Below are 14,726 nucleotides of genomic sequence, written 5' to 3'. Positions count from 1 at the left end.
ATAAGGACCCTTCAATTGGTAGAAATGCTGGAAGAAAATATTTTTTTGATTAAGATTTGAGGGCTTCACTTTTTCTTCTCTTTGGCCGAATGGCCTCTTTTGTTTTAACCTTCTCTAAGTTTCTTCAACTTTCTAGAGTGAAAGATGAAAATGATAAATTTTGTCATCTTTTATCCATATATGTTATGCACCCATGTGGGCCAAGGCCCACACCTTATAAACGGCCCACTTGGCCCTTTGTTTCAAGACCACTATATTTTTTTTGTTTTTGTAATTCGTGAAAAATTATTCTCCAAATTCCAAATTTGCCCTTAGCATTCCTCAATATTACCATAGACCACCTTGCGAATTTCCCTTTTTACCCCTAGCCTTCCTTAATGTTTCCACGTCACAAATTTTCATAAACAACTTGTGTATTAAACAAGATCAAAATATAGCCTTGTCCTTAACTTCTTGCAATTGTCTTGCATTATCCGAATGTACAAAATGCGGGATATAACAATAGAGTAGGTAAACGAAAAGGTATGTAAGGCTAGTCCCTTCTTTTCTAAGGCATGAATCCTATGACGTGATTTTCTTTACCTTCCATGATTTTCCTATATTCCGGAAACTATGCACCTATGTTATAAAGAGTTTCTCTTGAGATAAAGTTAAAAGACATGTGATGAATATGATAAGGATGATGATGAGTTCGAGTCTAGAGATCCTAAGGCTCATGATATGATATTGTTAAGAAACTAATGATCCTTATATGATTCTTTGACGTTATTCATTGCTGCTAGACCCACCTGATGATGCTAGTGCCTTTTCTTCCTAAGGCATGACCCCCGTATTGTATCTCGTATGTATTCCATGATTATTAAGAGTTTTCCTATGAGCCAGAGATGAGATATGCTCAATGATAATGATGATGATTACATAGTGGTCAAACTACATACGACACTCCCAACGCTCCCAAACCCAGCAACACTAGGGCCCCACAACTTCCATGAATCTTGCGATATAAATAATAGTGCTCTGTATAATGGTAATTCCTATGCTGTGACCCCACGCTTGTTTTCCATATTGTCCTTACTCCTAAAATGTTAGGCTTCCATGATTCTTAAGGCCACCATGACAATGTTGAGGAATGTTCTTCATGACAACGATTAGGATGGTAATTCCCCTCCTAGTGATACCCAAGGACTAAAGTTCCACATGTCCTCATGGGATAATTGAGCTTACCGTGTGAGTCTCCATCACATTCATGATAGTTGGCCTTGTCTTATGTTATCGTTCCCTTCAAAAGTGAGACATGGCAGTAATGATGACCATGATAGCGAAGATGATTGTGCTTTCCAGGGAATATAGAAGCATAATTCCCTTATTACAAATTCAGTTAAAATGTCTGAAATGTCCTACTCCTAAGAAAAGCTAGAATTTGCGATTTCTAAGACTCTTAAGATGATATTGATAAGAGATTTCTGTAGTGATGGCAATGATGGTAATGAGATATACCGAGCCTTTTTATGGCCGAGTACGGATGACATGTATGTGAATTTGTCGAGCCACTATGTGGCCGAATACGGATAATATTTAATGTGTATGAGTAGATACGATTCTATGATATGTATATGTATGTGCATTCCACGATTCTTGAGAAAAGGTAAAGTAAGCATGATGAACATCTCAAAAGGTATTTGGTCTTTTATTTTATGCTGTCCTTCACGTTTTACTTATGTTACTACTCATGCCTTGCATACTCAGTACATATTTCGTACTGACGTCCTTTTTCTTTTGGACGCTGTGTTCATGCCCACAGGTAGACAGGGAGGGGGCCCAGATTCCTAGGAGCTACTCAGCAGGCTTACAGAAGCACTCCATTACTTCGGAGGTGCCATGTTGATTTATTATTTTGTGCATATATTTGGGCACGACCGGGTCCTGTCCCGTCTTTATGTTTAGTACTCTAGTATAGGCTCGTAGATACGTACGTGTGGGTAGTAGATGTGCCATGATGACTATGTTATACTTTTGTATATCAGTTTGTAGCCGTGAGGGCTTGTGTATATAGACATGTGTTGCTTTGGAGATCATATATGTTCAGGTTGAGTATGAGGATTAGCCTAATGAGTGGTTCTCGGTAGTCAGCTCCGGGTACCCGTCATAGCCCCCTAGTCAGGTCGTGACAGATTTGACCATGGTCGGATCTCCAAATAAAGTCCAAAACCGACTTGGACTGGGCTAATTTTGTAAGGACACGTCGCACCACCTACCCAGTGGGCACGATGTGCCCTTGTATTTTGGTGACTTGCATTTTTGTTGCCAATTTGCAAGGGCACGGTGCATGACCCACCTAGGGGACGTGGGGTGCCTTTGTATTCTTTGCGATACTTCACTTTTTCAGCTCCTTTTCATGTGTACTTGGCCCTCGGGTGCTTAGCCCATTCTGAATATTCAAAATGACTTCTACTCAGACTTCAAAGTCGTGTTTCATCTCTTTTTGCATTAAAACATGAGCTTCCCATCGAATCATCACCTAAACACAATAAAGACACATATCAAGTGTAGAGCTGTCGAAATGTACTTAAGGCACAAGAAAAGAGACAAATGCGAGGCGTAAAATGTCTAAAAACATGTACGTCTAGACGCTGATCAATTTCAACTAGTTTCTGAAACATTAATGAGTATTTTCTTTTTATTTGTAGTAATCTACTCTTAGGTTTTAGTGATCAAGTATAAAAAGATAAACCATGTGAATGGTGTAGATTTTTTTTTTTAAAATGTTGATCGCTAAATCTTGTACAATTTTGTTAACCAAGTGCTGGAGGAGAGGCAGAGAGGCGAGACTCGCAAGCCCTAGTTTAGTTTGAGAGAATAAGTGTCACTTGCGGTAAGAATTTAGGAAATAGTGTTTTGTATTTAAAAATTAAAGACACTATTATATAATTAGAAATAAAACGATAATGTTGATATAATCTTATTGGGTTATCGGTTTAACCATTAACTAAATCTTTAAAAACTGAAAACCTAACCGATATCCCAATAAAAAAGTTATAAAACCATTTACAAACCATTAATCCAATAATCTCATGCCGAAAAGCCAATAGCATTTTTATCGTGTGGGTTTATCGGTTAAACTGGTTTTGTGTGGCTGAATATGCAGTATTCTTTTACGTATGGCTCCATTTAAATGGAAGGCGACAAAAGTGGCTACCTTGGGTAAATAACGCGTCCCAGGTTTGACAATTTTGGTCTTGAATTTAGAGAATCCAAATAAATACTAGTTCCATTACTTCATGAAAGAGTGCAAACAAAAGAAGAGATGGTGAAAGCAGTAGTGGGAGAAGAAAGTCAGCTCAAATTAGCTGAAAATCGGCTTAGCAAATCTGGACTCCCTTCTCAGGTATATAAGTATAATATAAATTCATGTATGCATAACGAAATGTACATATAACCAGTGTAATGGTTATATTGTTTTGACAGATAGGGCTTGTAATTGGGAATATAGGTTGGAAATTAGATCGAGGATTCATATTCGATTTAATCCCAACACCGGCGAACGACGAGGGTGAGGCGGCGTGTTCCATAGTTGGCGGGGTAAAAGATGATCGGAAAAAGGCATCGAAAGGAAAGGATTCTTCGGCATTGTTCATTGACAAAGATTGGCTTGCTGAACACGCTCGTCAGGTTCCTTCTACTTTCTCATATGTGTGCTTTATGACTTAATTGGAACTTGGCACTCGTAGAAAAATATTAGGCTTATCTAGGTTACTACTTCTGCTGTGTAGCGGGAAACTGATTGATATTCTGTAATGTTACGGTGAATCAACCATGTGTCAGTAGGAATTACTTGTGTTTGCCCATATGAATTATTTTGTTCATACGTCCATCTCTCTCCAATTTCGGCAAATACTAGTTATCTGAAAAAAAGAAAAAAGAAGTAACGTTTCACCCAATAATTGCTGCGAAAATGTCTCGAAGAATTTGTCTTCCTTGGCGGATGAACTACTCTGGAGATCCATGTATTTCCCTCAGATGAATCTATGTGAAAGCCCATACTAGTGGCCTGTTTATTTGCTTATTACCGTGTATTGTCTAAGGTAAAAACTATAGAAAAGTGCCTAGCGTTCGCCAGGGAGGCCTTTGCTGCAAAGTGCAATTAAGGCGTGGGATTAGTTTAAAAAAGGTGCATATGAAGAGAAAAAAAATGTGATACAACAACTATGCCTCAGACCCAAACAAGTTGGGTCGGCTATATGGATCCTTGCTTTCATCTGTGATATCTTCTAACAGTCAACTGTCGCTTTACTGGCTGTATTTATTGTTTATGATGCCCTTTGCGTTGTGGGTGTTGAGGCGCACGTAGTAGCACCTTGATGCCTGCACTAAAGCCCCTCTTATTTTCTGTGATTTCCCCAAATTATGCAACAGGAATGCTTCTACTGCTGCTACTCTGTATAATGCAGGTACCTTCTATACTGGACAACCTACCATCTGTTTTCTTAACTCTGTAGTCTTGTATATGAATTCTGTGAAAGAATATTCAAATGGGTATAGCAGATTTAAGAAATGTCTCTAGTCCTACCTATTTGGGTGTTGTGCTGGCGACTTGTCAATTGACACCAACTTCAGATTTCATGGAAAAGGCCATCATAGCGAATCTTCAACATATCATGAATCATGTAAATTCTCTGTGTAGCTTATGCTTTAATATATGCATATTTCAGGTTGGGAGAATGCTATTGGGTGGCATGAAGGTGGTTGGCATCTACGTGTGGACCAATGAGAGCTCATTCAAAAATTCAACCATCACGCTTTGTCAGGTTTTACTATCATAACTTGAAGTTAACGTCATATTTTCCGCTGCACTGAGGGTCTACCACAACTGCAGTATTGTGTTATTTTCTGGAATAGGAGGCTCTCGTGTAGTCTGTCTCCGTTGTTATTCCTTTTACGGTGAAGTTCCCTTACCTTCCAGAAAAAAGTTTAGTGAAACATGAAACTTATAATTTCCATCACTCATAATTAATTTTCGATGTAAAATTCGGTCATTATTTGTATTCTTGCTCTCCTTCTCGTTTGCTGATGAAATAACTGTACAGGCTGCAAAAGCAGTTGCTGAAGCGGCCCCTTTGTTGGAAGTGGATTGGGATGAAAGATTGCTTGTACACATTGGTTACAGTCCCTTGAGGTAATCTTATCTAACTATGTGTTGTTATATTCAACTCGGCCCTTCCTTTTCACAAAATATTCGAAACAGCCCTTATAATTGATTTAAGAGATAAAATGTATTCCAGGTGGACGTGTCGAAATTGCTCGCTGGCTTCAAATATTACATCAGGCAGTCTACGACTTTGTGATTTAAAAATGGGAAAAATTCTGGGTACCCGTCAGGCATTCAGATGCACATATGACTTTGATTTGAGGTGAACTTTTTTGCTAGAATTTCTCATTTTTAAAATCATTCTTTGATGTATGGACCGAACACTAGCTATGGTTTCTTAGTGCCACATGTCAAACTAAAAAAGAAATTCCAACTATCTCAAGCAACTCATTTGTTCGTTATTTTAATTGCATGATTGTTGATTTGGGTATTTCTGTTTTGGCATGACAAGGAGGCGAAAACTCCCTCCCCTTTTGCCCTGGCACTGGAGAGAGGTTGGAGAAGTGCCATATTAATGTCGTTGAAGAACGTTAGCCAAAATCGTGAAAGAAAAATGGCTTGTCTCAAATATTGGGGAACTTTGGTTGAGCTATTGGCTTGTGTCACACTACGACTTTTGGTTTATTTTTTCTGCACTAGTATGATAGAAGGAAGAAAGATGTTTTTTTTTTTTTTTTGTGGGGGAGGGGGTTGGTGAGTAGGCATTTTAGATCAAGTGGTGTGCAATAAAGCTGTTCAATGTTTCCTTTGGTTGGTTGCAGCCATTTTATATCATAGCTCATAGTCTGTTAGGGTCATTTTATTGTAATAAAGAGGTGTGAGTAGAAAAATATTATTCCTCCGTGTGATGATGAACTGGAGGTTGCATCTAGATTAGATCAAAAGCACTTTCTCTTCTTTGTTTTTGTAGCCTTGCACTTCCTTTTCTAGTGATCCCTATATGATATATCTCCCCAGACAAGCTTAGTAACTCTCAGCACCAGTGGAAAAAATATTCAGTTTTGTGACTTTTATAATATTAGATATGTCAAATTTGATATTTTCTGCAAGAATCATGGCTCTTAATGATGGATACATTGGAATCATTATTGTGCACCCAAGACTCTGTGTTACCATCCCTAGTTCGTGTTTGTAAATAAAGTTCCTGTTCCCTTTTGTTTTTTAAGTACACAAATCAATTATATTTGTTAATTCTTTTTACTGAATTTCTTAGATATCTCAGAGAAATTCAGAAAATCGTCTCACGGTTGAGATACATGTTTCCAGGTTGCCCATATGCCGGGGTTCAAGCAGCAAAAAATTGGATGACATTCTTCATCATGGAATCTCAATTCATGGAAAAGAGCTTAAAGGTGCCAAGGCATTGATTAATGGGAAATTGGTAAGGAACTCTAGACTTGTGGTATGAGTCTAGATCAACCATTATCCTTAAACTTGGATGCTAGTTTTCCTCTTAAAGCATCCTCATGGCACTCATGATTTTACTACCTCCTCGTGTTGCAACTTGTTTTTTTCTCTTTCTTTCATTTTAATTAATTGCTAACAGAAAATACTTACTCTAAACAGCGCTGCTTCTTGAGTAATGACATAGCTAACGGTCCTTAAAATATGATATACATAGCTAACGGTCCTTAAAATATGATATAGGCTGCCACTCTATACTTGATTTGCTTACTTGTCCCCTATCAAAATATGAACCCGGTGTCTTTCCTTGGTTACTATACTGGGCAATTTTCACCTTTTTTCTTTCATTTCTAGGCAAATGAGGATGAACAATTTGATTTAGGTGGTGTACATGATGTTGAATTCCTCCTACCTTTCACGGAAGATAAGTATTTGGAAGGTCTGTAAACATTCTCCAATTTACACAATTAGCCTTTCTTTTGAAGTTGATGAAGTATGAGTTAGTTGCGGTACAAGTAATTTTTTTCTTTCTGTCATTCATCTCCTTTTTTTTTTTTTTTTTTTTGGGTTTTTTTTTGTGAAGTATGTAGCCAGAAAGAGGTTATAGGTCTTCTAGTCTTTAGCGGCTCTGTCTGCTCCTATGCTTACTCGAATTCGAAGGAACCAGCTTCTCAAGCTTTGGCTGACATAAAGGTATTTTAACTTTGCATTTGATGTTTTTTGTTCCTTACATTATAGACTAAAAAGTTTAGTAAATCTGCTCTTCCTCTGTTGCATTCATGGATGTTAGGATGTTCCAATAGATTTGAATCCATTTGTTGAAAAAGCCATATTATCAGAGCATATTAGATGGATTACTGGAAGCAGAGAGTATTATTAGTATTTTCTCTGTAAGATCACAGGTTAATAGTATTTACACCTGGTTCTGGATTTAACAGTGCTTTTTATCTCAAAGGGAATATTTTACTATTTGGGTTAGAGTTAATTTGGTTGTATCTTACATTTGTTCTGCTTAATATTAAAACGTAGATCCTGGTTGTCTTTGGGTTTTTTCTCCAGCATTTAACTTCTTGTCTTCTTGGTGCTTAGGAAGACATAATTAAGAGTCTAAGAAGCAGGTTAGATATCATGTGTGATGATGCAGACAGAAAATCCGATTCTAAAGATGACATAACTGAAGAGAGCAGCAACCAGATATTAAGTGGGAGTTCAGTTCTGCAACTTGATTTACAGTTACAGAGGTATAGCACGATGTAATGGTATCTATTCTCCTCTAGATATCCAGATTTAACCCTGCACACTTATTTTTCACCATGGCATTTGCATCTTTTTGCAAAATTCTCTAGTTCTTTATCTTTTTTCTGGTCTGAACTTTAGTATTTTAATGAGATTTAATTGACTCTTTATAAATTTTAAATTCAAAATTGAGGACTTGGTACTTCCTCCATTTTTCTGATGAAATTTTACACTTCTTCTATCATTTTCTTATTGAGAACTACAAGAGTAATTTTGTCATTGGTCATTTTTATGACCCTCCGAACAAGATGCTTCCTCTTTTTGACTTATTGGTTGTGTCTTTTTTATCTGAGCAGCATTCTATCATGTTCTGCTTACACCAGATTTTTAATCAAAATGTACTCCCGACGAGGCATTAGATAGTTAAGATCGAAACATTATTTTTTCCCTAAAAATACTCTTATACGGGACTATACAGAAGGGAGGATCCATTAATTCAGTATACAAGGCCACAGTTCATTTATTACATGTTGAGTGTGGGGTACTTACGGCATATAGTGACAACACATTCTAGACGAATGTTCCTCTGTTTCCGATGGTGGTATCAACTTATTTTTTCGAGCATGTGGAAGTGTCATGCGTTTTCCATATATCTTCCCGTATTTATAGTTGGGCCACAATTGAACAGGCTGCAGGAGATCCCCCGTCATTGACATTATTGTGTGCAGTAGTTGGTCTGACTGTGATGAATTTCAAAGAATTTAAATGGAGAATCATGGTCAGTAAGGATTCATATAGCCGAGACAGACTTGTTTGAGACTGAGACGTAGTTGTGCAGTAAGTTGGTCTGTTGTTCCATGTAATCTGTATACCATAGTGGCGTGACGACAATGCCAATAATTATTGTTGTTTTCTACTGTTGTTGTCGTTATAAGTTGTGTGATTATTGTTATTGACGTCTGAATTTAGAGATTAAAAGAATTTCATTTTGCTTTACAACTTTGTAGTTATTACACTTTGACCTTCATCTTTTACTGGACGGTAGCAGTTGGCCTAACAATGCTGAAATGGTTGACTTGCCTTTTTAAACAGAAAAGATTGCAGTCTGTCATTTCCTCGAAGAGTATTTTTACCCTGGCTGGCTGATACATTCCTTTGTGACTATATACAAGCATCTGAATCAGTTGAGGTGAGTTAGTTGCACCCTTTATATCCTTTGGTGAAGCAAATAATACTACACTCAGCCATATTTCTTTTATTTGTCTTCCATTAAACATAAATGACATTTTCCTTATATTATGTTGTTTTCTTGCCTTAAAAGTAAAAGAAGTTATTTCGTTGATGTTGAAAGGGTGCTGGAATAGGCACTACTTCAAAGTCCCGTAGCTATACTGAAGCTGCAGGCACTTTTGTCTTTGCGTGTTTGCATCTCTAAAACACTACGAGTGTGGTTAATAGAATATATGATTCTTGTACATTTTTTTCAGTAGGTATTTCACCTTAAGGAATGTGTTTCTTATGACAAGTTGTTCATTTTTATGATAAAAAATTGTCAAGAAAAACTAATACCTCCCTATAATGGTTGTCGGACTGAAGCTCCTTGATCTCACTGAACCATGAGCACACTTGCTGAGTTCTTTACTGGGACATTTTTGTCGTCTCCCTGTGATAATTGTATATGCGGGATGCAGCTGTGTATTATAGATGGGATCTGCCTTGGCAACTAAGTTTTGTCTGTTTGGTATATAAGTGGTTGAGCAGTATTTGTTAGACATTGTTTACCATATTGCTTAATGCAACTAAACATGTCGGTTATTTTGAGATTATGACATAAATTTAACTCGGGTGTGCTATACTTTGAGTTAGGTTCTTGAGGATCATTTTGCAGAGCTCATGTCTATAGAGTTTCCAAATATTTCTTCCAAAATCTTGGAGCCTGAAGCTGAAGCTCCTGCATTGGTATCTACCACAACAAAATCGTTTCATGAGGTGTCAACTCCATATTCTCTGCTACCTAAGTCGGACGACTCACTCTCAAAGAAAAATAGAGGTGCTACAAGCTTGGGAAGTGACCAGATATCGATAGGATCAGCTGGTTTTAATTTCATGATGCCTGTTTTAGTTCTTGCTGTATCAATTGTAGTAGGGGTTGTGGTATTTGTTGTCAGGTCATCCTAGGGAACACGGATGGTGCGTGCAAAAATTATGTCTAGAACAAATCTCATGGTACTGTCTCATGAATCATGTACTAAGGATATCATTTACAAGTCCACTGATTCAGAATATTTTTTTAAGCTAAATTCTACATTGATTCAGAAGTTAATCGTCTTCTTCCACCGAATTCCAAAGCTGTAAATAGCGGTTGTAAAAAAGTGTTTTGTAGTTTCCTATATTTGGGAGGTCTGGAGTGAGAAAGTTGTCTGATGGACTAGCAAACATTCGTTGAAATTTCATGTTGGATGGATAAGGAAATATTGGACGATCAGATTAAGGTGCTGTTTGGTCATAAATACCAAAAATAAATTCACTTTTTTTTGGAATTTTTGAAGTTGGAGTTGTGTTTGGCCATAGTTCTTGAAATTGTAGTTTTTGGTGAATGTAGTGTAAAAAAGTGAAAAAATATTGAAAAACAAGTTTTTCTTGTTTTTGGTATTCCGTTGTATTCCGAATATTTATGGCCAAACGCCTAAATGTACAAAAAGTGAAAAAAATTTCCGAAAAAAAGTGAATATTTTTTATGGCCAAACGGCTACTAAGAGCCCGTTTGGCTTAGCTGATTTTAAATAACTGATAAACATTAAGTGCTGATAAAGTACTTTTAAGTGCTGAAACTGATTTAATAAATAAACATTTATGTGTTTGGATAAAAGTGCCGAAACTGATAATAAACTGACGTGTTTGACAAAAAAGTGTTGATAAGCATATTTTTCTGTTAAATGACTTTAATGTCCTTAAAGTTATTTACAGTAATAAAAACTTTGTTTTTACAAGATTGTAAATTCCATATTATTTCGGATACGAAATATTATGTCTCATTTTATTTTTAAAACAAAATTGATTAGATAAATTATGTTTATACATAAGTTATCTTATAATAAACTAAATTATAATCATAAGCTATAATGTATAAAACTAATACGACGACGATTGGGATGTTTACAAGAAGATATGGGTGAAAGGATTGCCTTTAAAATAGCATTCCTAATGTGGAGGGTGTGGCATTTCAAAGTGCCATTGGATGATGTGATCAGGAGCTGGGGATATCACATGCCATCTATGTGTTCGTGTTGCGCGGCACCTAAGGAAGAAACTGTTCCTCACATATTCTTAAGATGTGAAATTGCTCAGAAGACGTGGTCATATTTTTGTGCTGCTGCTGGTATTAATATTTCAGGAATGCATCTGCATCAAGTTATAATGAAATGGTGGACTGCTGATGTGTTACCTAGAATGAAACCTATATTCTATGCTATTCCTTCTATTATTGTGTGGGAATTGTGGAAAAAGAGGAATGGGGATAAGCATAGGAATAAAGTGTCTTTTAGCAGAGTCATATATCAGGCTTCAACTAACATTCAACAATTGGTAAGGTTGAGGAAACCAGGTATCAGAATTATTCCTCATAGATGGCTTGACATTCTGAAAATTCTGGAACAATTTGTCCCTAAATTACAAGTGACAAAGGTTTGGTGGTATTTGCCTCCTGAAGGGTGGTGGAAATGTAATACAAATGGTGTTACGAGGGGCAATCCTGGTAGGAGCTCTTTTGCATTTTGTGTGAGGAATCATACTGGTGATTTGGTATTTGCTAGAGCTAAGGAAATGGAGGATGCAACAAATACTAAATCTGAAGCCATGGCACTACTTGAAGCTGCTAAATACTGTTTATCTCAGCATGTTTACTCATTCGTTATGGAGACTGACTCTCTTTTAATGAAGAACATATTGGATAGGCAGTGGAAGCCTCCTTGGAATATAGCATTGGTTGTTGAAAAATTGCTAGAAATTATAGACAATGCTAATGTACAGGTTCTGCATATTATGAGAGAGGGTAACCAATTAGCTGACCACTTGGCTAATGTTGCACTTGACCATGGAGAGGTTGTTGTGCATTCTTTTACAGAACTTGATTCAAAGGGTAGGAGGATTCTTAATAGTGACAAGTTACAATGTCCCTACTTGAGAATTAGGACTTAGAGGAGATACTGATGGATGCTCATAATTTGATGTGGAAGAAATTTTGATATTTTCATAAGTATCACTGATTCTGGCAATGGAAATGAAATGGAAGAAAAAAAAAAAAAATCAGCTGCAGTTAAAAAAAAAAAAAAAAAAAAAAAAAAAGAGATTGCTTTTTCACTACTTGTGTGCCAAACAGGTTGCTGGTTCATTTTGCAGCCTTGGTTTGGTTGCTGTCAAAGGTGCATAAATGCAGAATTTTGCTCCTGCTGTGAAAAAAAAAAAAAAAAAAAAAAGGGTGGGGAGAATCTGCGCATTGGTGTCCCTAATGGAAGTTTTCAAATATCCTACTGATTCTAAATGCACAGGATATGAGATGGGATTAAAGGTTACAGTGCATAATAATAAAAGAGAGTTCAGTGGAAACTTGCTTCAAAGTTGGTTTTTCATTATGATCTACTGGTGTGGCAAAGAGGAACTCCTTGGATCTGCTACAAGCTATTTAGTGATTACCCCTCAGTGCGTGCTCTTCCCATTGAGGGTGTGACACTGGATGGCAAGGAGGTTGGTCCAAGCAAAATAGCAAAGTGTCAGTGGTTACTTCAGAAACTACTGGTTTCTTGCTTTACATTCTACACTACTGAGGATATGTCAATAGAGGGACAAGGTTGTGATTGTAGATGGCACAGGTTCTCAATATACACTAAGGAATATATTGGATCTGCAAGGGAGGAGGCTTAGTAGTAGGCCAAATAATGCAGTTTTAGTAACATAAAGGCTGCAGAGAGATGCTTCAGCTGCTAGATCACAATATGCAGCAGAGGTTTTGGTACAGCAAATTTCTTGGGATGACAGGGTTGGGATCTCAAAAAAAAAAAAAAAAAAAAAAAAAAAAAAAAAGTGCAGTTGTTTAGTTGGAGGAACAGCTGGTGAATTTGACGCGAGGGGATGTTGGTGCTGATTAAAGCACCTGCTGGTGCGAGTTTAACAGAACACCAAATGGTGAAGTGTAATGTTAGACGGGGATGATTTTTTTTTTTTTTTTTTGCCGAATCCTTGAGCTACTGGCCAGGCCTATTTGCTGCGTTTTTGAAGAGTGGGAAGGGCACCAAATGGTGTTTTTTAAATCAAAAACTGCTGCAATTTAATTTTGCATAAAATCACTGAATAGAGGAGGAAAATATAGCCTTGTTAGGTCGAATTCTACTCGACTAACTGCTGCCAGGAATGTTTTATCATTACTTTTTTTGGCCAGCAAGTTTGTAGTAGATTAGGATGGCTTGCGATCTGGTGTAAATTGGAGCATGACGGGCAATGTGACGGGCAAGAAGAGAATGATGGGATCAACAATGTGCCACCATGTTCAAGTCTTTCGGGAGGAGAGCATGGAGGTATTTTTTATTGCTAACATATTCTTCTTTTTTGCAGGTTACATTAGTGCGAACAGCAGCAGCAGCTACAGAATATGCAGGCATCGCATGGTTATTATGTCATTTCAAGTACTTTGTTTCAATTAATACTTTTTGAGAGAAAAAAAAAAGTATTTTTTCTACTTCAGAAGAAAGTACTTTTTTTTATCACTTAAAAAAAAAAAAAAAAAAAAAAACTAAGTGGCACTAGACAAGTGAGGGATGGACAGTAGCAAATGTGAAGTTTTGATACAGCAACTTGGTTCAGTTCAGTGGTGTCAATCATATGCAGCATCAGCTGGAAAAAAGAAAAAAAAAAAATTGCGCAGCATCTCAACAGGAGATAAGAATCCTGGAGATGAGGAACCCAAAGAGAAATTTCAACAGCTGCATGTACTGAGGGAAGGCACCAATTTACTACAAGTTTTATTTATTGATAATTCCTCAGTGTGTGATTAGCACTTGGTGCTCATTGCATTGAGAGATCGTCGATGAATGAAACTTGTATGTTATGGAGATATGAAGAGTTCATGCGACCAGCAGCAGCAGCAGCAGCCACACAATATGCAGGCCAAGCGCACAACATGGAAAAAGCGGAGGAGGCATTTGTGGTTATTTTACAAGGAACGAATTCATCAAGAAAAAAGTACTTTTTTTATCACTTAAAAAAAAAAAAGTACTTTGTTTCAGGGGAGCAAAGCAATAGCTATGCAGCCAGCCAAGCAATAGCTGCAGGGGAGCTCAAATCAGCCAAAGCATATGAAAATGGGCAAAGGGTTGGTTGAAGAGTTTCAAATAACTCAACAACTGATGCAACTTATTTTTTCATAATGCTACTGCTACCACGAGGAAAGATGGTCATGGATTGTTCGATTTTTACTCGTCTAGTTCGGTTCTGATTAAAGCACCTGCTGGTGCGATTCTTGCAGAACACCAGATGGTGAAGCGTCATGTGAGATGGGGTTGCATTTTTGGCAAATCTGTCCAGGCCATATTTGCTGCGTGCTTGAAGAGTGGAAAGGGCACCAAATGGTGCTTTTTAAATCAAAAACTGTTGCAATTCATTTTTCCATAAAATCATTGAATAGAGGAGGAGAGTATAGCCTTATTTGGTGGAATTCTACTCGACTAACTGCTGCCATCTGGTGTGATTTGGAGTGTGACGGGCAAGAAGAGAATGATGGGATCAACAATGTACCACCATGTTCAAGTCTTTCGGGAGGAGAGCATGGAGGAATTTGTTATTGCTAACATGTTCTTCTTTTTTGCAGGTTACATTATTGTGAACAGCAGCAGCAGTTACACAATATGCAAGCCTCGCGTGGTTATTATCGCATTTTAAGTTTGTAGGA

The 14,726-nt window shown here is 37.2% G+C and overlaps 1 protein-coding gene across 2 annotated transcripts; it reads left to right on the top strand.

Moving 5' to 3' along the window:
• The first annotated feature begins 3,112 nt into the window (after positions 1-3,112).
• Positions 3,113-10,117, top strand: LOC132616898 (uncharacterized). Of its 2 annotated transcripts, XM_060331656.1 has the most exons (11): positions 3,113-3,385; positions 3,466-3,669; positions 4,710-4,805; positions 5,085-5,173; positions 5,280-5,408; positions 6,413-6,527; positions 6,905-6,989; positions 7,134-7,243; positions 7,640-7,791; positions 8,879-8,975; positions 9,653-10,117. In XM_060331656.1, the coding sequence occupies exons 1-11, from the start codon at positions 3,305-3,307 to the stop codon at positions 9,962-9,964; spliced, it is 1,470 nt and encodes a 489-aa protein (XP_060187639.1). In that variant the 5' UTR covers positions 3,113-3,304; the 3' UTR covers positions 9,965-10,117. The 2 variants fall into 2 exon arrangements, with proteins under 2 accessions (XP_060187639.1, XP_060187640.1); XM_060331657.1 differs by lacking the exons at positions 3,113-3,385; positions 3,466-3,669 and adding an exon at positions 3,691-4,448.
• The last annotated feature ends 4,609 nt before the right edge of the window (positions 10,118-14,726 follow it).

This window comes from Lycium barbarum, chromosome 11 (genome assembly GCF_019175385.1).
Source record: "Lycium barbarum isolate Lr01 chromosome 11, ASM1917538v2, whole genome shotgun sequence".
NCBI lineage: Eukaryota > Viridiplantae > Streptophyta > Magnoliopsida > Solanales > Solanaceae > Lycium > Lycium barbarum.
This window is presented reverse-complemented; position numbering and strand designations above follow the sequence as displayed.